Source organism: Zonotrichia albicollis, chromosome 4 (genome assembly GCF_047830755.1).
Source record: "Zonotrichia albicollis isolate bZonAlb1 chromosome 4, bZonAlb1.hap1, whole genome shotgun sequence".
Classification (NCBI taxonomy): Eukaryota; Metazoa; Chordata; class Aves; order Passeriformes; family Passerellidae; genus Zonotrichia; species Zonotrichia albicollis.
In genome coordinates this window covers 7,058,820-7,080,536 of record NC_133822.1, presented here as the reverse complement: position 1 = coordinate 7,080,536, position 21,717 = coordinate 7,058,820, and the positions used below count along the sequence as shown (strand labels likewise).

Sequence of the window (21,717 nt, the reverse complement as noted above, 5' to 3'; positions counted from 1 at the left end):
TGAGCTGCCCATGCATGCAGACAATTTGAAAGGGCAGCCTACCCCAATATTTAAGTAAACTGTATTGCTGCAGTTGGTAAAAGAGCAGTTCTGCTGTGTCTTCAAACCAACATTCATAATCCTTTCTGCTGTAGAAAATTCTGTGTCTCACTGCTTTGAGGCTTTGTGTTCTGTGCATTACTGATGATTTTGCTCAGGGTGTCACTTCACTGAGCCATACTGATATGGCTTTACCTTCCATTATTGTTGTTCCATACTTGTTTTAGTAGTCCAAGAATTTTTGCACTATCTCTCAGGGATACTGTGGGAGAGGAGTGCTTGTTGTGCTGTTTTTGAGGAGGTTTTTTGTGAAAGCTTCAGAGCAGCAGTGTCCTTGAGGATGCAGATAGAGCAGGATGTTTTCAAAAAGCATTTGGTTTCCAAGCATATCAGTTAATGCTGTTTAAGTTGAGCTGCTTTATTTGCAGCCACAATGAGGTGTTTCAATGACAGAATAAATTCTCTTTCTTCTCCTGAGATCACTTTTGGGAAATGTGCAGGCACAACAGTTTCATCAGGAAAATGTAAAACTGGTTTTTTGTTTGATGTGTAAAACAGACACTGTGAAATCAAAGTCATTATGTAGTGTTGCCAGGGAGCTTTCTTGCTGCCACTGGGGTTGGGTAGATTGGGACAAATCAGGATTCTTCAGGACAGAAACCTTAATTTGACAAAAAAGGCCATTTCTTCCTCAACTCACTGTAAATCAGTGTTAGAATGCATCTTTGCCCTGCTCTGTTGAATGCTGATGAATGGATCACATTTACATTTTCAGCTGGGATTTGAACCTCCAGCCCAACAGAACAGAAGGCCTTTTAAAGAGATTTTTCAATGCCAGTGTACGAGTGGCTTTCACATTTGCATTGGAGGATTGATTTAAATCTAAATATTAGCCTGTTAATCCAGGGCTGCAGGCAGTGATTTAACCCATACTGCTCACAGCTTTGGGACCTTTTTCTGTAGTTCTTTGCTGAATTGTCTTCCTGTACACAGAATAATTTAGGTTTACCAGAATACTGCAATTCTGTAAATGATTTTCTTGTATTTCAATGTGAGAAGTCTGAAATCTTTTCTTAGGCTTTAAATTCTAAACAATTCTAAATAAATGTATATTTAGTAATTGCTATTACTAAATATACATTATAATTATTTTACATTATACATTGTCATTATTATTACTAATTGCTATGTATATTAAGTAATTATTATTACTTTTAATACAGTATATAGGGGCTGTTGTGGTTTATGGTATTTTTTGATGTTCCCATCCATGGTGATCTGTGTTGCAAGTTTACCTGCAGCAAGAGATCTGTTTTCCACATGGAAGTTTTTAGTGTTATTATTGGTGGTTCTTCATTCAGAAGTTAGCTGTTTCTTAAGTGTTAAATAATTGTTCACATTTTAATTCCAAAGCTGCAAGCTTCCTGTCAGCTTTTCATCCTGAGACTTCTCTGTAGCAAGGTTCTTTTTGTTCAGTTGAACTTTTTGCATGGCCTGTTTCAGTTGAGGATAAAATTGAGGGATGTGCTTGAGATCAAGGAGTTTTATGTGCTGGCACAGAAATAAAAGCCAAAAGTGCTTCCCTGGTCACATTCCAATTCCACATCACCCTTGTCCTGCCCCTGAGCAGTGGGGGTGGCCCTTGGTACCTGCTCAGCCCTGGGAGGGCTCTGCTTTTATCCATTGTCCTTGTGCCTGTGAGGCAGCAGTTCTGCCCCCATTGCCTCATTCTTTAGGCTGTCTTGTAGAATCACAGAAATTAGGAAATGTACAAAATACCCCCTTCACTCTTCCTGGGAACAAAATTTTGGATTTATTCTTTTTAGAGAGATTGCAGTTAGGACTTGGAGATAAGTTTTTCTGTAAGTTGGTTTATGATTGGTTTTGTTTGTTTGTTTGGGCTTTTTAAAATAAACTGACATTTGAAATGGTGAAAAAATATTTGCTCTTAGATATTTTACTGAAGTGTAGCTGGATGTGAGCCTGAGATCCAGAGCTGACTGGATTTCAGTCCATGGTTTGGGTCTAAATGACAGTGGTCACAAGTGGTGCTTTTTACTGGGGTGCTGAATATTCAGGCTACTTCAGAGAGTCACTGACCCAGATCTTGCTTCACAGCCAGAAGAGCAGGAGGAGAAGGCAATGTGAGGTTTGTAGGGGTTTAATTAAATTCTTCCCCCCTTCTCAAGAGAAGGAAATGCTTTTGGAGGGGACAAAGCACTGCCTGTGCCAGTAGATGGTGCCACTGGTACTGGAATGGCTCCTCTGCTGAACATGAAATTTTGTCTGCCCTGAGAGGGAACAAACTCTATCTCTGCTTGCCAATTTCAGCATAATTAACCTAAGCCTTTTCCTTATTACATTTCACCTATTTAGAAATACCCAGTCTTAGTATGCTTCCTCATGAAGAAACCTTTTGTGTCCTGCAAGGGAATAACAACAATGTGCTCTAAGACTTTAATTTTCCCCCAGGTATACTCAGTTTACAGAGATGAAATTATTACCTCTCAGCAGGCAGGTACTTGTTGAGACCAGAATAAAACTTTGATATTTGTTTTAAAAGAGTTGCCATACAGAAATCCCCTCAGTTAAATTTACCCTCTTAGCTCAGCACAGTCCTCTCTTAGTTTAACATTTGTGGGTGTGTGTGAAATAGTGAGACTTTCACTTCTCTCAAAGTTAATGGCTAAATGCTTAATAACATGCTGGTAATTTGCTGTGGGTAGTCAGCCTTGACTGTGTGTTCCAACAAGCTTGAAAAATGTAAATACTGCTTCAGTTATTGATTAACAGAAGAGATAAAAGCTGTTAAATAGGTAACCGAGATACCCACAATGTTTCACCAGAGGCTTGTGTGCTACCAGGAGCCTGCCTGGTTTTGTTTTTGGGGAGAGTAATTCTGATGCTTCTAACCCACAATTTAAATACAGAAATGTCTCTCTTTCTGTAAGTGGGTATTAAATGTCTTGGAAATGGGCTCCAGTGACATAAAAGGGGAAAGGAGGCAGTTGTGATGGCTTTGTATTGATGCTTTGTGCCAGGACAAGCTCTGTGTATCAGCTGTGCTTTTGGATTTATTTTTTTTTGGTTTGGTTTGGTTTTTTTTTTTTTTTTTGTTAGCATATTTTTCCTTTTTGTTTTCCTTTCCTGAGCACTAGGGAAAACCTTAGTCCTTCATAAACTGCAAACTCAAGATGCATTTTTCCCTTACAGGCAATTTCTCAGTAGAAGCATGCAAATTTAGGATGTTCCTCTCCACTTACTTTGGCTTGTTCTGGAGTTTATCTGTTTGCTGCATTAGCTTAACATCCTGAAAATAAACTGAAAATACTTCCTTCAGCTTGTTAAGTGATATTATGAGGCCTCAGAGTGCAGGTGGTTTCTCTGCATTTAAAACTGATATATACACAGCTGGGTTGCATAAATGTGCAAAGGAAATGTGTGTGAGGGCATGTAATTAAGGCAAGAGAAAAGGAAATAAGGAAATTCTACTGAAACCTTGGAAATATTACCATTTGTGGGAGTGCTAGCAGAGTTTTTGGGAAAAGGGTGGCCACATCACATCAGCTCAGTTTTGTTTTATGGAATAACTGCTATTCATTATGGGGTTTTCCACCCTAAAAGTAAAGATATTCTCTACCTTCCTGCTTATGTCTGCTGCTTTTCAGAAAAAATATTAATACCTTGCCATAACCCATGGCTTTGTCTGTAAAAACCTTTTTTGTATGTTGAGATGGATCTGAATTTCCTTTCTGTTTGGTAATTTATTGAAGGTGAAATTCTGTAGTTGATGGTATTCAGCATTTTACCTATGGCAGGAGTTAAAAGGAAATGAACTCTAAAGTATTCCAACAGGATATGGGGATTTACTTTGTTTTATTATTTTTAAATGATACTGCATGCTGAAGTGGGCCAAAAAATTTGCATGGATGTAGTTCTGTCAGTGCACTGACTCTTTTCACAAGTGGAATGGTACCCATATTTGTACACAAAAACACTTTTTTGCCTATAAATTGTTTATTTCATCCTCTCCTTTGTTTGCAGGTTGGATTTGCTGCCATTTTATGCAAGACTGGTTGCCACACTGCACCCCTGTATGTCTGATGTGGCAGAGGATCTCTGTTCCATGCTGAAAGGGGATTTCAGGTTCCATGTATGTTTTGGTGGTTTATATTTTTATTAAAACCATCAATTAATCTCATAAGTCGGCCTTTGGGGAAAAAACACTTTTTGTTGTGTAGATACCTCTTCTAAAATTCAGTGAATATTTTTCTATCATCTCAGCAGTTCTAGAAAAAAGAAGAGAAAGTTTTGTAACTCTGTAAGTCTTTGTAAAAGAGAAGTTTTTGCAACTTTCCTTATACGCTTACATATTTATGTAAATGATCTGTACAACAGTTACAACAGAAGTTGCAAAAATTAGAAACTGCTCCATCTGTGGTAAGAGTTTTCTGTAAATTAATAACTTGCTTTCAAAATGAGACCTGACCAATTCTAACATTTCCCACTACAAGGCTACTATTGGAGGCATCAGTATTATCATATAATATTTAATTAAAATTGGATTCTACAATTTTCATCTATCAAAATTTTCCACACAAACATATTTTTCAGTGTTTTTTCCTTCACTTTCTTTTTAAATGTTATAACCAAACTTGTTATGGTGCACAGTGATGATTCCTTCACCATTTTCTGAGCTCTGTGGCACAGATTTCAATTTTTTTCTAATACTGACATTAATTAAATGTCAATTACACAATTACACAATACACAATTAAAAATGTGTATAAATTGCTCATACTTACTTGAATCTTTATGTTAACTTTCTCAGAAAAATCTCTTTCTGCTGGGGAAATAAAATGTTCTATTTTGTGGGTTATATTTAGGTATAGATATCTATCTGTGTTTGGTTCTTGAATTTATGCTGAATGTCAGTAATTTCAAAACTCTGCACATGACTAAATCTGACTTAAAAACCTATCAATCTTTAATGTTTCTCTGAGGACAGCACAAGTGGCCCTGTTCACATAGAGGCTTCTTGCTGATTCTGAAAATGTAGAATCTAGAATTCCTTATCACTGCTTCATTGTGGCAAAGGAGGAGCATGTTAGAGTAATTAGGAATAGATAAGTTAGAGGAATTTATTGTTTTGGGGGTAAGGAGATGGGGAAAAGAATTCAAAATCTTGTGAAGAAACAAGGTTGTAGGGAGGGTTTTAATAAACCCAGTGAGAAGTAAAGGTGGAGCTTGAGGAACCAAAGTGATGCCAAACACTGCTGAATTCCCAGGTGTGTTTTGTGCATGTTCAGATCAAAGCAATTCAGAAGAAATGGGTATTTTTGAGGGCCTACCATCAATTTTTGTTTCTTCTTTAGGTAAGAAAAAAGGACCAGATCAACATTGAAACAAAGAATAAAACTGTGAGGTTTATTGGTGAGCTCACCAAGTTTAAGATGTTCTCCAAAAATGATACTCTGCACTGTTTAAAGGTTGGTGCTGTGATAATCCTGTACTCCTGTGTGTGCTGACAGTGTGTCCCCATCCTATTCCCCTTATTACCTGAATTCATTGCATGGGATAAACCTGGGGCTGCTGTGTATGAGCAGACTTTGACAGCTGCTGTAGAAGTTAGAAGCTTTTACCTCTTCTAATGGGAGGAATATATTAAAATAAACTACATTTGGACATAGCCAAACTGCTCATCATTTTCTTTGGAAGTATGGCAGTCATTGCTACTGCTACTTACTAATCTGCTGTACATTGTAAAACTTCCATAATGTTGATTTTAATTAATGTTTTTGTGGAGAAAATAACAATAAGGGAGAGGGACAGGAGGCAAAAAGCATTTCAGTGGTGCAAGGAGAGGCTTTTATGCCATTTGTTGAGGAGCAGAACATTTCTGTAAAGCATTAATCTGTAGGCACATCATCTCACTTTGCATGCTGATAAACATTCAAACCTTGATGTCAAGTCCCAAATTAAAAATAGATTTTAAAATATAGAAGTGCCTTTAATAAAAGATATTTGAGACTCACAGCTTAACATCACTTTCTGTATGAATAGTTTTTATTCATTGACTTGTTGGATATCAAAGCTGAATTCCTAAAGAAATCATAATCACTCATGATTTCACCTCTCTTGTGTATAAAATGCTGTAAAATGCAAAGCTGTGTTAATTATAGTTACTGCTTAACTGCAAACAGTGCAGTTAGGTGTGCTCTGAGGTTACTGTGCCCTTGTGCAGTGTTATTGGGCAGTTTGGGGAGAGTTTTTATGCTGATCTTTCAAAATATTATGTTCTTCTGAAGCCTAAATTTGGGTCCATAGACTGTTCTTATAAGAATTTTAAAATGAGATTAATCTTTTGAATATTCATAGGATGGTTTGGGTTGGATGGGATCCTAAAGATCATCTGGTTCCAGCCCCTGTCTTGGACAGGGACTTCTTCCTCCCAGACTTGGGTTCTCAGAGCCCCATCCAAGTGGCCTTGAACATTTCAGGGATGGGGCATCTGCAGCTTCTTTGGGCACCTGTGCCAGGGCCTTGCCAATCCTGACATCTGATCAGTGAAATCCACTGGCATTTATTCCATAAAGAATTTGGTACCCCAGCATAGTGTCCAGTCTGGTAGATAATAACTTCATGTTTTCTGCAGCTGAAAAAGATGTTTAACAAGCTGTGCTTTTATATAAATACATTCCAGATGCTTCTGTCAGACTTCTCTCATCACCATATTGAAATGGCATGTACCTTGCTGGAAACCTGTGGAAGATTCCTCTTCAGATCACCAGAATCTCACCTAAGAACCAGTGTTCTTTTGGTAAGAGAAAACTTCTTGTCTTAAGGGGGAGGGTGTCATGTTCTGACTTCAATTACATCTTTCTGAAACTATTCTCTAGAGCTCCAGTTGACCTAAAACCCTCTTCATGACTTGAAAGAAAATGTAAGAAATGGAATTCAATTTCTGAAGTAAAAAGCTGTTGCTGTTGAGCTACTCTGCAGCCTCATCCTCTGCAAACCCAGAGGATGAGGTTGAAAGAATTTTGTAGCTATGCTTGAACTTGCCTGAAATAGTGTTTGAGGGGAAAAATAGTGGTGAGTAGAACCAGACATGATTTCAACTGGAAGTGAAGACATTTGTGCAAGAGTTGGTTTCTATGCCCTGTATAATGATCTGGGGTTCTAAATGTGAAAAAAAAAAAAAAAGTTTATGAAGGCACTAAGAGAAGCAGTCCTAGAAATAGAGATTGGGAATTAAGATTAGAATTGGGATCTGTAAGTCTGGAGAAGTACTGGCAAAGACTTAAAAATAACAAGAATTGAAAAAATATATTTAATGACCTGGGAGAGAAACTCCTAAAACTCTGTCCAAGGCAGAGTCAGACATGGTTGAAGAAGATCTTCAAAGACAGATTCACTTTCCCTTAAACCAGTATTCCCTCTTCTTGTGCTCTAGTTAATGGAGAAGCTATTGCATGCTTGGGTATACTGTTGTACAATTTCTTTTCCACAAAATCCTGTTATTTTCTGAACCTCTTGAATGTCAGAACATCTGTTGAGATGGTGCAGTCATGAGAGGAGAGAGATGAGGAAATTAACTGCCAGTTCCTTGGCTCTTGCTTTTTGTATCTTGAAAGGTTTGAATCTCAATTTTGTAAAGGTTTTCCAGCTGATGTGTTGTATTGTGAAATATATTCCTTTCCATAATCAAGGATTTTTCCCTTGAAAATTCAGTTCCATTATCTTTAAAAGACATTTTATTCATTGCTGTCACTTTATGGCAGTTAATAAAAGTTTTAGAAGTCAGGAAAAATTAAATACTTACACTAGAGCTGGTTTTTGTAAGTGACTGCTTTTAGTGTTATTATAAAAATGCTGACTGTTAGATTGGATTGCTGGGATCTGCTGGATGAATGCTGAACGTGGCTGAACTGGGAAGTGCAAGACAAACCACAAACCCTGTTTGAAATACTGAGGCTTAAATCCTCACAAGGCTTTGGATAAGTGGTCTTTTCTTATTCATTGAGGAGCCAGGAGAAGGTGAAAGATGGCAAATAAGTTTGGACTATCTATTTATTAAAATGTAAAATAGGCTAAATAGAATTAAATTCTGCATCCATCTTAATAACTGCATTTTCTAACATTCCCCTAAAAAACCTACAGAGATTAATTTTGACTTAAATAGTCTTACACAGATTGGATCAACTTATGGTACAAGTTACTGTGAACTGTGGAAAAGATTTCTCTCAAAGCAAGCTGATAACAATCTTGTGGTAAAAATCTAAGCAATTGTAAAGCTGATCTACTCTTAGGGGTGGAATTAAGGCCTGTTGATCCTCTAAATAATTATTGGTCCTAATCTTTACTGCTGATGATGTATTTTGTAATGATTCCAAACAGGCTGCATGTCTCCTGTTAAAGACAATGTTGCTTTGTCCTGGTGTAGAAGAAAGTCATAGTTAAGAATGGATTTTAAAAGTAATTAAGGAAAAATTACTTATTGAGAAGTGAAGTGTTCTGTAAGGGCATTGCAAATTTAGTGACAGTAAGTGACTTGTTCTAGTGATCAAATCCTGGTTTTGTGGAACTGCTTCATGTTTTGCAGATTATTTAGAGATTCTCCTGTTGTTAGGACAATGTTTATTTCTAGTAATGGTTTTCTTGGCAAATCTTTCAAGTTCAGTGTCCTTTATGTAATTTAAAATACTAATGTAAAACCAGATTGGCTTTGGGATTGATCAATTGATAAATGAATTACTTGATTATTAGAATTGGAGCTTTGAAAGGAAGATCAGCTTCATCTTGATCTATGTTTCTGTAACATAATTGAGTTTAAATGTCAAATTCTTGTATTATACTGTTGTGGTCTGGCTGAAAGAATATTAAAAGGTTCCTGATGCATTTTTAATCATTTAACTTAGACAGTTGTGTAAGCTTCAGGGGCAGATCACTTGTGTTAGTAAATATCAGAACTGAAGGTACACGGTGGCTTCCTTCTTGGTGTGGCTGCTTTTACTGGTGCTGTTAAAACTGGGAGATGTTTGTACAGGCAGAGGCTGTGGCAAAGTAAATGCAGTTCATGTAGAGCTGGGTTAATTCACTGTAACAATAATGTGCTTCCAGGAAATGAAAAATTTCCATTTGGAACTGTCAGAAGGAGTGGCAGGGCAGAGCAGTGCAGGGATTCAAGGGAAGCAGGAGCTGAACAGTTTCAGTATCTTGCTATGATCTGATGTTTAAATGTCAGTTCTGCTGAAATGCTTTCCAAATTTGGAATTCTCATGATGCTTAGGTTTTAATTAGTTATTTTTTCTTTTTTTTTTCTTAATGGTCACCAGATTTTCTTTTGAAATGCTTCTGCAATATATGCTACGTGCAGAAACATTGTGTCTCTCACCAAGAAGAAAAACCCAAACAGTTTTAATACTTTAACATGTATACTTTAATGTTGTTTGTGGTCTGTTTTTATCAAAGGAAAAACAGAAACCTAATCTTCAAATGTAGTGCTTTACCTGTGTAGTTTTTCATTTTAGCCTAGAAAAATGAGGACCCAAAGTAGCTGATGGGCTTAAAGCACTTTGGACCACAGGTCTTGCTTTTTCCTTCTGAATTGCATCAAGGTTTTTGTCACTACCAACAGTGTAGTGTTATGATTTCTCTTTCCTGCCTGTCCATCTGATGCCTTAGCTGAAAAAGGACTGAAACAGTTTCTTGAAATGCTGAAGATTTTACTAAGTAGAGGTTAAGACAAATACAATCCACTCACAGTGAGAACACACTCAGGGCTGCTCAAAACCCAGTAAATGACAGTGGTGTTGAGACTTCAGGTAGTGCATATTGCCTCTTCTGGGAAGAAACATTTTAATTATAAACTATTATTTACAGTATAATACACAACTTTTTATAACAGGAAAATGCACAAATTGTGTAGGTTTAAGGGGGTTTAAAATGTTGTTTGCAAGCCCTTTTGCCATTTTCCCTGTTCTGCTTCTCTTTGACCCATTTCATTTTTCAGTTTATAGCATAGCATGATAAATGCTTTTAAGGCAGCAAAGGTCTGTTTTCTCTTGATCTATCTAGAAAAGGTGAAACATTTTCAAAGGTAACATTAACATATATGACATGGTAAAGTTTGGGAATTTTCTACTCTAAGTGTTTTTTCCCACATAAAACAATTTATGCACTCAGTTGTTATGTGCTTGTGCATCTGTTGGGTGCTTGTAGGAAAATGTGCTGGTGCTGACAGAAATTTCCCATTTGGAAGGGAACAGTCTCCCAGGGAATCAAAGGAAAGACCATTTGTGTTGTGGAAAAGGTTAAGAATGAAATGCCTTAGGCTTGGTGTCAGATGGAGACCTTGCTGGTGATAGATGACTAAATCCAGGAGGAAACTTGGATTATTTGTTGGGTTACTATGTTACACAAAGCTGCTGTTCCTCATTGAATCAGCAGCTGAAACTCAGGGTTATGGAGCTCTTTGAGTGCATTGACATTTCATTGGAACTGAAATGTCTGCCTTATAAAAGAAATTTTAAATTGTTCAGGTTTAGTGGAAAGGCCACCAGCATGAAAAATAGAGAGCATGAAAAATAGTGCTGTCTCAGCAGTAATCAAAGGAGGTTTAAACTCTTGGTTGGTTTACTGGACTGTATGAATAGATATACTAATATTTGGGTGTGTGAAAGAGTTGTTACATGTTAATTTTGTTTATTAGGAGTTAGAAATTACTGTGTAGCCAGCCAATAAAGTTTACACAGGTCCAGTTTCCTGATGAGCCACCATAGTGTGATTTAGAGTATATAGGATCACTTACTGAACTACACCTATATATATATATATATATATGTATATATATGTATATAATTACACACGTGCATACTAAAAAGTATTTAATAATGGAATTAAGCTCATCCTCAACTGTAAAAATCAGCAGCTTAGAACTGCTTTTTTTCATTCTTATCCAGAAATCTTAGATAAAAGAAAATTTTAAACCCCACAAAACAAATCTTGACTTACATATCTAAAGTGAAGTATGGAGAAAGGATTTTATTCTGTGAGGAAAACAGGACAATCATGATAATTAAGCACAGTAATTAGTCTTACTTGTCTGATTTTTCCTGAAGCATTACTTTATGGTAGATTCTATTTTTCTTGCAGTCGATTCTGCTTGGGTAAACAGCAGTAATGGAGCATGGAGTAAGGAAAATTCTATTGTCTAAATCTTTGGAAATTCATATGAAACCATCAAAAATTCTCTGATGCTGATGTAAAAAGTAGATTGCCAGTCTTATGATAGTTCACTGTGTTTAAGACATCAATATTGCAGCTACTTTAGTTACATAAAATCTAATTAAATAATGTTTTAAACAGAGTTCCTAGTAGCCTTATGAGCCATTTATCTGAAGAACAGCATTAAGATTTTGAGTTAAATCTTAAATACTTTTCTGAAACCTTTTTTACCACAGGTGAGCCATTATAAAAGTAGGGACCATAAAGAAAAATGACCATGGAAAGAGCAACACAGAACCATATATATGTACTTTGTCTTTTTTTCTCTCTACCCAAGCTTTTAACTTAGAGTAAATATGAAGGGTTACAGAAAAGTGACCCAAATGTAACTCTGAAAGCCTTTGGCTTGAAAATATGGTATATCAGCATCTCTAACAGGTCATTTGCATTTGTTTGCAGGAACAAATGATGAGGAAAAAACAAGCAATGCATCTTGATGCACGCTATGTTACAATGGTAGAAAATGCCTATTACTACTGTAATCCCCCTCCAGCTGAAAAAACTGTGAAGAAAAAGCGTCCTCCTTTGCAGGAGTATATCCGTAAGCTTCTCTACAAGGATCTCTCCAAGGTCACCACAGAGAAGGTAAATCCTTCCAAAATCTTTAATACAGTTTTGACTGGAAGTGGTGTAGTAGTGACTTTGGAAAAGATTTGGGGAGGGATGTGGTTTTTTCAGTTGTAAGGAAGAGGAATAAAATGGTTAAATTTTAATAAATTAATAAAAGGGTTTAATTTCTTTTATTGGAAGCTCCAGTTGTGGACCTGTGTTCAAATGCTGAACAAAGGGAGAGTGAGCTGAGAATCATTTTGTTCTGTACATTGTGTTGGGAGAGTGAGGGACAAAGGGCTTCAGTTAAATACTGACTGTAAGAGCAGGGAAGTCATGGAACAGCCTTGGACAGCTTGATCAGCAGCTGGGTTATGGACATAAACCTTCCATAGCACTGCAGGCCTGGAGGGTTCTGAAGGAAGAACAAGGTTGTTTACAGGGGCTGACAGGGATTTCATCCCAGCCAGGAGAGAGGGGGGAATGACATCTTGATATTTTACCTGCTAAAATGTGAAGCTTGTCTTAAAATTTGGTTTAGGTCCTGAGACAGATGCGCAAGCTGCCTTGGCAGGATGCAGAAGTTAAGGACTATGTTATATGCTGTATGATCAACATCTGGAATGTGAAATATAATAGTATTCACTGTGTAGCCAACCTCTTAGCAGGGTTGGTCCTTTACCAGGAAGATGTGGGAATTCATGTTGTGGATGGAGTGCTAGAGGATATTCGACTAGGAATGGAGGTAAACAATCAGAATCCTTGCTGAGCTACACTCATCTACTTATGTTGAAAGAAAAACTAAAATAATTGTGCTTAAGGAAAGGAATGCTTGGATTCTCTTTTTTTTTGTTTTGTCTGGTGACTTTTCTACCTCAGTTACTTGCTTTGTATAGGTTTATTTAAATTAATAGAATAACTGGACCAAAAAAACCCCAACAAAACCAAACTAACATTACTTAAGACAATTGTTTTGCCTCCTATATCATAGAATTTATTCTTTGACAGTGTAGACAGATTTACACAACTTCCAGTAACTTTGGAGGCCAGTCCATATTTTAAAAGCTGTTATAATTACAAGATTTCTCTGACTGAAAAGTCATCATAGATTTAAGATGGAGTGTATGCTTAATGTACTGTACCTGACTAGCTGACCAGCTTTCATAGCTACTTTTTAATGTTTACTTTCATTTAATGTATGTAGCCACAAGTAGCCATCTTTTATTATAAGAAATTCTGTCAACTTCTTTGTACACACATTTTTCCTTTGTAAAAGGTTGGTTGGGTTTGGGTTTTTTTTTAATTTGGTTTGGTTGAGTTTGGGTTTTTTTAATTTGGTTTGGTTGGGTTTGGGTTTTTTAAATTTGGTTGGTTGGGTTTTTTCTAAGAATTTCTGTCAAAGTTTTTATATGCTTTTTTCCTTTGTAAAATGTTGATCGGGTTTGGGTTTTTAAATTTTCTGTTGTGTCTTCATGATAGTGAATTTTCTTGTTCTTTTTTGATAAAGGTTAATCAACCAAAGTTCAACCAACGGCGGATCAGCAGTGCCAAGTTTTTGGGGGAGCTTTACAATTATCGAATGGTGGAGTCAGCTGTAATATTTCGAACTCTGTATTCCTTCACCTCTTTTGGTGTGAACCCTGATGGCAGTCCCAGTCCACTGGACCCTCCAGAGCATCTTTTCAGGATCAGACTTGTCTGTACTATCCTTGATACCTGTGGGCAATATTTTGACAGAGGATCCAGCAAGCGAAAACTTGATTGCTTCCTTGTATATTTTCAGGTATTCTAAATTTTATACAGATCTGTAAAGTTCATTAACAAGCTAAAATAAATCAGTCTGGTAGGTATTTATCTCATTGTTCTCTAGCACTGTAATTTGTAGAATCTTGTCTGTCTGGTAGCAGTTTTAGTCTGAGCAGTTTTAGCACTGAGGCACTCAGTGCTCACATTGGGGTTTGCTGAACTTGAAGAAGAGATTATTTAGGCTGCTGTCCTCAGCTGATGGTTTTTATTGAGAAAGAGGAGTCAGATACTTCTCAGGCATGCATGGTGAAAGGATGAGAGGTAATGGGCACGAATTTCAGCAAAGAAAGTTCTGACTCAATAAATGTAAAGAAGTGGGGAAAAGATTCCATAATGAATGTTTAAGCACTGAAATGAGGAATTCTGGACCATGGAATTCATGCTAAAACTTCCTGGATTTAATTTCTTTTTATTTCCACTTTTCTCTATAATTTATACTAAAACCAGGATATTAAAAAATTAAAATGAAGATGATAACTTATTTCAAACCTTAAGGATACAAATCACTCATCTGCATGCTAGGTGTGAAATGGTGTTTTGAAGTACAGAACCTCAGAATGGTTTGGTTGGAAGAGACCTCAAGGATCACCTTGTTCAAACCCCCTGCCATGGGCAGGGACATCTCCCACGGGACCAGGCTGCTCACAGTGTGACCTGGTCTGATTTTTAAATGCCAAAATAAATGTTTTGGGGAAAACATCATTATATTCCTGTTACACCTAATAATTTCAACAAGACTTCCTCTTGAGCATGTCATCTTTTAAGTAAGACTTTGTTATGTATATTTCATTTTCAGATGCACTTTTTGCAACACCTTGGTTCTGAAGTTCTACTGTTAGGTTCACTTAAAATCAACATTAATTTTTTACAGTGTCACTGCAAGAGGCTTATGTGAATTTATTGTAAAGCAAACTGGATAAGGCAGTTGAAGCTGGCTGCAATCTTAGGATATTTTTATGATGTTTTCTCCCTTTCCCCATAATATGTCTTTGAGGAAATGAATTTTCTGAAAATATTTGGGGAATGGAATCAAAAACTGGCTGGTTGTTAAAGGGTCATCTCTTGTAGAAGGAGTTTACTTTCTTGTCAGGGCTTTTTTGTTCAGTCTTCACACTTATAACAGTAATTACAATTCTTAATGTTTATCAACCAAGTTTTAGTGCTGTCAAAATATCTAATAGTTGTATGAAACAGGAGAGTTGTGACATGAAAGCTTTTGCATTTTTTACTGTACAAATATAGCATTTGAAACTTCATAACTGAAATGGTTTATAAACATCAGTGTGCATATCATTGATTTCAATATTTGCTGTTCTAGCGCTATGTGTGGTGGAAAAAAAGTCTGGATGTTTGGACAAAAGAGCACCCTTTTCCTATAGACATAGACTACATGATCAGTGATACCCTGGAACTGCTGAGACCAAAGATAAAGCTCTGCAATTCTCTGGAAGAAGCTGTCAGACAGGTGCAAGACTTGGAACGAGAATTCTTAATAAAATTGGGTAAGAAAATGTGCAAGGGAAGTTGGGTATTGATAATTCCTGTAGTTCTTAAAATTGTCTCTTTATGTTGGTAATAGGTAACTTGTTATTGTTATGAACATTTATTCTCATGATAGAAACATTTTTGTACCTTTTTCCCATGTTTCTTTCTAATCTTACCATACAGAATCTCTATAACTCTAAAGTAATAGAAGTTGTAAAAAATAGTCATTATGAATACTCTTAATATAATAGTATTTGGAGAGAAGTGTGTGTGTGTATATGTATTAATTTATGGAGTCATATGGTGCAAGTTATGAGGAGGAAAATCATTCATTTAATCAGAAAAATGTAGTAATCACACTAATTTCAGGAGAAAACAGTTGGGCTGGCAGCACAGCTCAGTTGAAAATACACTGATTAGTGAGTATTTAAACTGTTATCATCATATTAACCTTTAAACCTATTGTTCATGTCCATTCTTAGAAAGTGTTGGATACTACTGTGCTCATTGTTAAATTGAGTTATTATCTAATATTCCATTTTTATTTGAAAATAAGCTTGTTCATTAAAAGAGTTTATATGTAAATTTTACACTTTAAAAGTGTTAATTAGAGCACTTCACCTACTTGGACACATTCAATTTTTAAGAATAATCCTTTCATTCAGTGGGATGAGAATGTCTAACAGCCTCATAAAAGGCTGCAACTTCTGTTTTAGGAGGAACTTTTTAAAAATAATGCTCTTTATTTAATTGACATGCCTTGAAATTCCCTATGTAGTAACTGAAAAGCAGATTAGAATTCCCCTGTGGTGTGATCTAAACTCATGGTTTTCATGCTCTCAAAATGATAACCAAGAAGAAATATATAAGTTATATAAATGGTAATATTCTTTTGAAAGGTACTCAGCACTTCCTCCCTACAAATAACAGGAGCTTCACAAAACTTTGCTCTGATGGCTGACCCTAAGTGCAGCTGGTCTAATGTCAAAAAAGGAGTGACAACATGAATAGTGACTGTGTTGACTCCTCAGTAAATTCCTGGAGAAGCTAGTGAGGTAGAAGTCTGACATCAGCAGTCCTCTGGAGGATTAAGTGGCTTTGTAAATTAAGAAAAGAAAAAAATATATATATGAGAACAGTAGTGTATGCTGGAAGTTTGACTTAAAACGTTACAGCAGTCATTCTCTAAAAACAGATCTTAATTCTTTTCCTGCATCAGAACCATGCTCAATTCTTAAATGCATTCTGATTGAAATTTATATCTAAGACTAAACTGGACACTGAAACACTGGAAAAAGCTAAGACTAATTTTTCATTCTGTGGAAATGGTACAGATAATGGTATTAGGCTGAAGGATGCCTTATTGAAAGAAAGGAGATATTTATGTTTGCTGTTTTACACACAGAGTAAACTAAAACATCTTGAGGGACAGAAAGCAAGCAGGTCAGCAAGAGAAACTGCCAGCTGAGCTGAGCACACAGAGTGAGAATGTCAGAGCTGTGTGCCAGGAGCACGAGCACACCAGACAGGGCTTGTGGCAGGGACTGTGCTGTCCCAGAGATTTCCTGCAGGCACCTCCATCCTCAGGGCTTCAAGTACAGCCTCTGAGCATTGGGAGGGAGTCACAAAGGTTTATTACAGGCTGAGAAAATTGTTGTTTCAAAACTGTTAATTGACAGTAGAGGGAAGTACAGCAAAGACTGCAGGGGCTTCATGTCTCTGGTTCTGCTGGTTTTGTGCAGCCTCTGTAGTTTGGAACTCAGATTTTGTTGTGTGTGTCAGTAGGGCCCACATTCAGTGTGAGGATGTTTTGAGGTAGTTTGCACAGCTTCTTCTGTTCTCTGGGAGATTTCAAACATTCTCCCTAAGGTTTTTCTCTTTTTCTGACAGGACATTATAACCCTTTGTGTCTAAGCTAACTATATAGGAAATGTTTCATTCAGCAGTCAGATATTATAAGTTTTAGTGTTCAGTAACAATGGACTTTTGATGTGATCTTCCACATATAACTTCAGTGGTTATATGTGTTCTAATGTTCTAAATCTTTCTCTTTTGCAAATTTCAGGAATTGTGAATGACAAAGATTCCAAGGATTCCATTACAGAAGGAGAGAATCTGGAAGAGGATGAAGAAGAGGAGGAAGGTGGAGCAGAGACAGAGGAACAATCTGGAAATGAAAGTGAAGTAAATGAGCCTGAAGAAGAGGTGAGTTTAATCATTACCTTGCCTCATGTAAAAGTGATTTTCTTTGCTTGTTGCTTTCTGAAGCCCTTCTAAGTCAGAGCTAGCAGGTAAAATCTGGGTGTGCACAGCCCAGTCAGTGATGTGAGAATATTCCCATCCCAGTTCTGTCTATGTGGAAAACTGAGGGTCTGAGGCTTATTCCTTATTTTGGCAGAAACTTGAACCTGACAGCTTTCCTCAGGGCATGTGCTGCTTCTCAGCAAGAAGATACCTTCAGCTTTTGGCCTGATAAAAACTCACTTTCAGATGACTTTCTTTATCTGTTTTAGAAGCAAATGTATTGACTAAATGTCGAAGCAGTCATTAGGAAAAAATAACAGGTGTTCAGAGGATGTCTATGCAATATGAATAAATAAAAGATTTATGGAGCATAAAGCCTTCCTTGTTTACTGTGCTAATAATATTTTCAATCAAAAGTGGTGGAGCCAATAAAAAAACCCACAAGTACATAGAAATTCTGATTTGTCACTATGACACAGCAAAGCTGACGTGATAATGGTATTGTTACAAGAAAATGAGTTCATCAAGGAAAGACAGAACAGCTTTTCTCCATATGCTTGGGCTGGTTGATTTATTAATAATAAGCTTTCTTTCAATAAATGTCTCTCAGCCTTGAAGGGCCTGAAGTTTGTGCCTTCACCCATAAATTAGTATCAATGGCATCAGAAACAGTTGCAGCGTGGGGAAGGCACCTCTGGAGATCTTTGTATTTCCCTTCTTTGAACTTGATGAGTTCTTGCAGTCCTTTCCTCCAGCTTGTGCAGTTCCCTCTGAGTGGCATGGACCAGCCACCAGTGCCAATTTTCTGCTCTACTTTTGTGAAATTAGTAATAAAGCTGAGTTCAGACTGAAACATTAAATAAAAACCAAACAAATTTATAAAGACAACTAAGCAACATGAAGAGTTTAGGAAAATGTTTGAGGAACCAGCTGTCCTTGTTTAAAATAATCAGCAGTTAACATTGAATATTTCAGGAGGGCTCTGACAATGAGGAAGAAGAGGGTGAAGAAGAGGAGGAAGAGAACACGGATTATCTTACAGACTCCAATAAGGAAAATGAAACTGATGAGGAGAATACAGTATGTATTGAGCTGCAGATAAGTGAATTTGAATCTTTGGTTTTCTTTAATCAGTGTTTTTTGCCAGTGCTGCTCATAACATATCTGGAAAAATACAGCAAAGACACTTCCTGCTGTTCTTTCAAATACATTTTATAGCTGTTTTTCATGTATGCATACTTTGGTTATTACCTTTTGAAAATTTTTATGCTGTCAAATTTGCTACAACTTGTTTTCTTAGGACTGTGAGCTTTCACAGGTAGCTAGACTGGAAAATATTGTGTAAATGATGGTTTTGCAATGCAGGCATTAGTAGCAAACTGGTAGGATACAACAAGGTAAACCAAGATCTCAAAACAGAAAAGGAGACAAGCCAAAAAATGAGAAATTCCTACAATACAAATTTGGGATTGACAGATTATAATGTTTGCAGCTAAAGAGCCCACCTGGCTGAGCCTGAATTACACTTACATAGTAAGGAAATAATGAACATTATAGAACAATGTGTTATGGTGCTGGCTTCTAATACTTTTGTTGTCATTTTGTGCTTTCCAAATAATTGAATAGTAGCCTTTGCCCTGCAAATATCATCTAACTTTATGGACCTAATGGAAAATTGAATTAGAATAGGTGTGTTAAGGATAGAGACTTTTTTTTATTGGTGCCACATCTTGTATTTGTCCATGCACCTGCACACACACACACAGTCTGTCAGAATGTTATGAGCGACCATAAATCAGGAAATAATGCCTTTCAAAAATAATCAAGGCTGAAAACTTTCTTAGAAAAATTTCATTCTATAAATCTTTTGATTGTGTATGAAATAGAAGCAATAAGGATATTTTCCACTTACTTCTAGACTGAATATTCATATTTCTGAAACCAAGGTAATGGATGATTTTTTCCCATTGCAATAGGAAGTAATGATTAAAGGAGGAGGACTGAAGCATGTCCCTTGTGCAGAGGATGAGGACTTCATTCAGGCCTTGGATAAAATGATGCTGGAAAATCTTCAGGTATAAATAGTTATTTTCTTAATTTGATGTACAGCTAAGTGTAGTTGATTTTTTTCTTAAAGTAAATAAGTGATTCATGCTTAGGTACCATACTAAAGGAATGAAGACTTTTTTCCTTTGTTTTGGCCTCTTCTCTGAAGATGACTTGTTTGGCTTTTAGTAAAATGTTACTCGTATTGTTTGCCCAGTGCATACATGATACACTGACATATATTTTACAGAATGAGTAATGAGTGCATCAGGTACTGTGCAAAACTTCTGACTTAATCTTAGGTTTTAATAGGTTTAAAATGCAGATACATTTAAATTTGCATAAGCTTTTTAGTACTTTGTTTTCTTAGTCACATCTGGTGAATATTTCAGTACTGAGTGTAGCAATCCCTGGATAATAAATGTATTAATAAGATGTACAAAAAAAATATCTTGAATGAAGAATGTACATTCTACAGTGTGTCTCATCAGGTCTCTAGATTTCTTTCCCTAAGAGATTGCCCTGTAATTTTCTTTTTTACAAGCAAGGAAAACAAAAGGAAAATAAAGTAAGCCTAATAAATGTAGTGATATATAACTTCATTTTCCTGGAAGGTTAAACCTTTTCTCAGTTGTGAAAATGTGAATGTTGCCAGCCTGAGTGACTGTGTCAGCATCTGATCATTTACAGAATTCACTTTTTTTCACAGCAAAGGAGTGGTGAATCTGTTAAAGTGCACCAGTTGGATGTTGCCATTCCTCTGCATCTCAAAAGTCAGCTGAAGAAGGGTCCCCCCCTTGGAGGTGGGGAAGGAGAGTCAGAGTCTGGGGACACAATGCCATTTGTCATGTTAACAAGAAAAGGCAACAAACAGCAGGTAAGGTACAGATACTGTTTAAATAAATAAAAACCTTCCACTTCAGAAAAAGTAACACAGAATTTTTTATTTCTTCTTTCATTTCTCAAAATCAGATACAGCTTCATTTTGACACATGGAAAATACCATATATAATTTCTTGGAATTCTAGGTTGTTAATAGAATTTATGTAGAAAAATTCTGTGGTCAGATTATACCATTGCTATTTACATTTGGTGATTCTCCCAGTAGGTCAGTGGTATTTCTTGCATGTATTTTAGATACAGTTGTGGAAGATGAAGAGATGTGGTTGGTGAACTGCCACTGAACATTGAAAGGACTAGAAAGAAAAAGAAATATTCCAGAATCTTTAAGATTCTACAGCTTTTCCTGAAAACATTTTCAGCTTTAAATCAAGATATATGATCATTGCTAAATTCCATTTCCTAAGTAACTGCCACTTGGCTGAATTTATTCAACTTGCAAAAAGAAAAAAAGTCATTATCCTTGAAGACACTGTTAGGAGACTATTCCAGAATGCAGGGAGTGAATCTCTTGGAGAAACTTAAAGGAAAATCAGTTTGATCAAACAAACTCACTCCTTGCTTCATGCAGCTAAGCTGTATGTTAGTCTTGGCTCTTCTCTCCAGTGTATGTTTGAATTTTCCTAGCTCAGCAAATGCACAGTACACAAATCTCTACCTAACACATTCCACATGGATTTCTTGTCATGGTTTAGGGCTTTTAAAGAAATCTCTTCATTTTGGTTGTATAATTTGATGAAAATTAATTACTCTGAATTTATATGGAAAGCATCCCTAGGGAATTGTTTCATACCATCTGTCTGAGCCTTTCAAGTGTTTAGATCCATGTCAGTACTTGGTTTTTACATTTATTACCTAACTTGTGACAGTAGTGTGGCTGTTGGGGTGTATAAACCTGGAGTAGGCTCCTTCTCTCCATTCATATGAAACACATTTCAAAAATCCATGTAGGAAGTGGTTGTTCTGTTTTGCTGGAACTTCAGAGTGGTATACAGAGTTCTACAAAAGCTCTGAGTGGGAGATTTTTACCTGTGGTCATTGGTCTGAGAAGGGGTTTAAGAGAGCTCCATTTTTAAAAAAATGTTGTTTAGCTTTTTCAGGATAATTTACTAGGAGTATCTGTAGTTACAAGGGAGTTTTGAATCTTCATATTCCATGTAAAGGGGAAAGTATTGCAGAAATGTGACTTAGAAAAGAAAGCAGAACTTGTTTAGGAGTTTTCCCTGCTCCTCCCCCAATATTTGGTTTTTGGAGTAGGCTCTTCCTGCCAAAACTCCTCAGTGTTTCTAGAAATGTAGAAAACAGTTGCTTTATAGACTGGTTCAGCTCTTGAATTAATGAAAGGCTTCTTTGTCTATA

At 36.5% G+C, this 21,717-nt stretch overlaps 1 protein-coding gene across 2 annotated transcripts in view; it reads left to right on the top strand.

Annotated features, from left to right (window-relative positions):
* Nucleotides 1-21,717, top strand: part of UPF2 (UPF2 regulator of nonsense mediated mRNA decay) — a 53,708-nt gene that overhangs the window by 17,589 nt on the left and 14,402 nt on the right. For both annotated transcript variants that reach the window (XM_074538732.1, XM_074538733.1), the window contains exons 9-19: nucleotides 4,084-4,192; nucleotides 5,415-5,528; nucleotides 6,743-6,859; nucleotides 11,728-11,913; nucleotides 12,419-12,622; nucleotides 13,385-13,660; nucleotides 15,002-15,185; nucleotides 17,234-17,373; nucleotides 18,388-18,492; nucleotides 19,389-19,487; nucleotides 20,168-20,335. In XM_074538732.1, coding sequence (XP_074394833.1) covers nucleotides 4,084-4,192; nucleotides 5,415-5,528; nucleotides 6,743-6,859; nucleotides 11,728-11,913; nucleotides 12,419-12,622; nucleotides 13,385-13,660; nucleotides 15,002-15,185; nucleotides 17,234-17,373; nucleotides 18,388-18,492; nucleotides 19,389-19,487; nucleotides 20,168-20,335 — 1,702 coding nt within the window. The remainder of the gene's footprint in view (nucleotides 1-4,083; nucleotides 4,193-5,414; nucleotides 5,529-6,742; nucleotides 6,860-11,727; nucleotides 11,914-12,418; nucleotides 12,623-13,384; nucleotides 13,661-15,001; nucleotides 15,186-17,233; nucleotides 17,374-18,387; nucleotides 18,493-19,388; nucleotides 19,488-20,167; nucleotides 20,336-21,717) is intronic.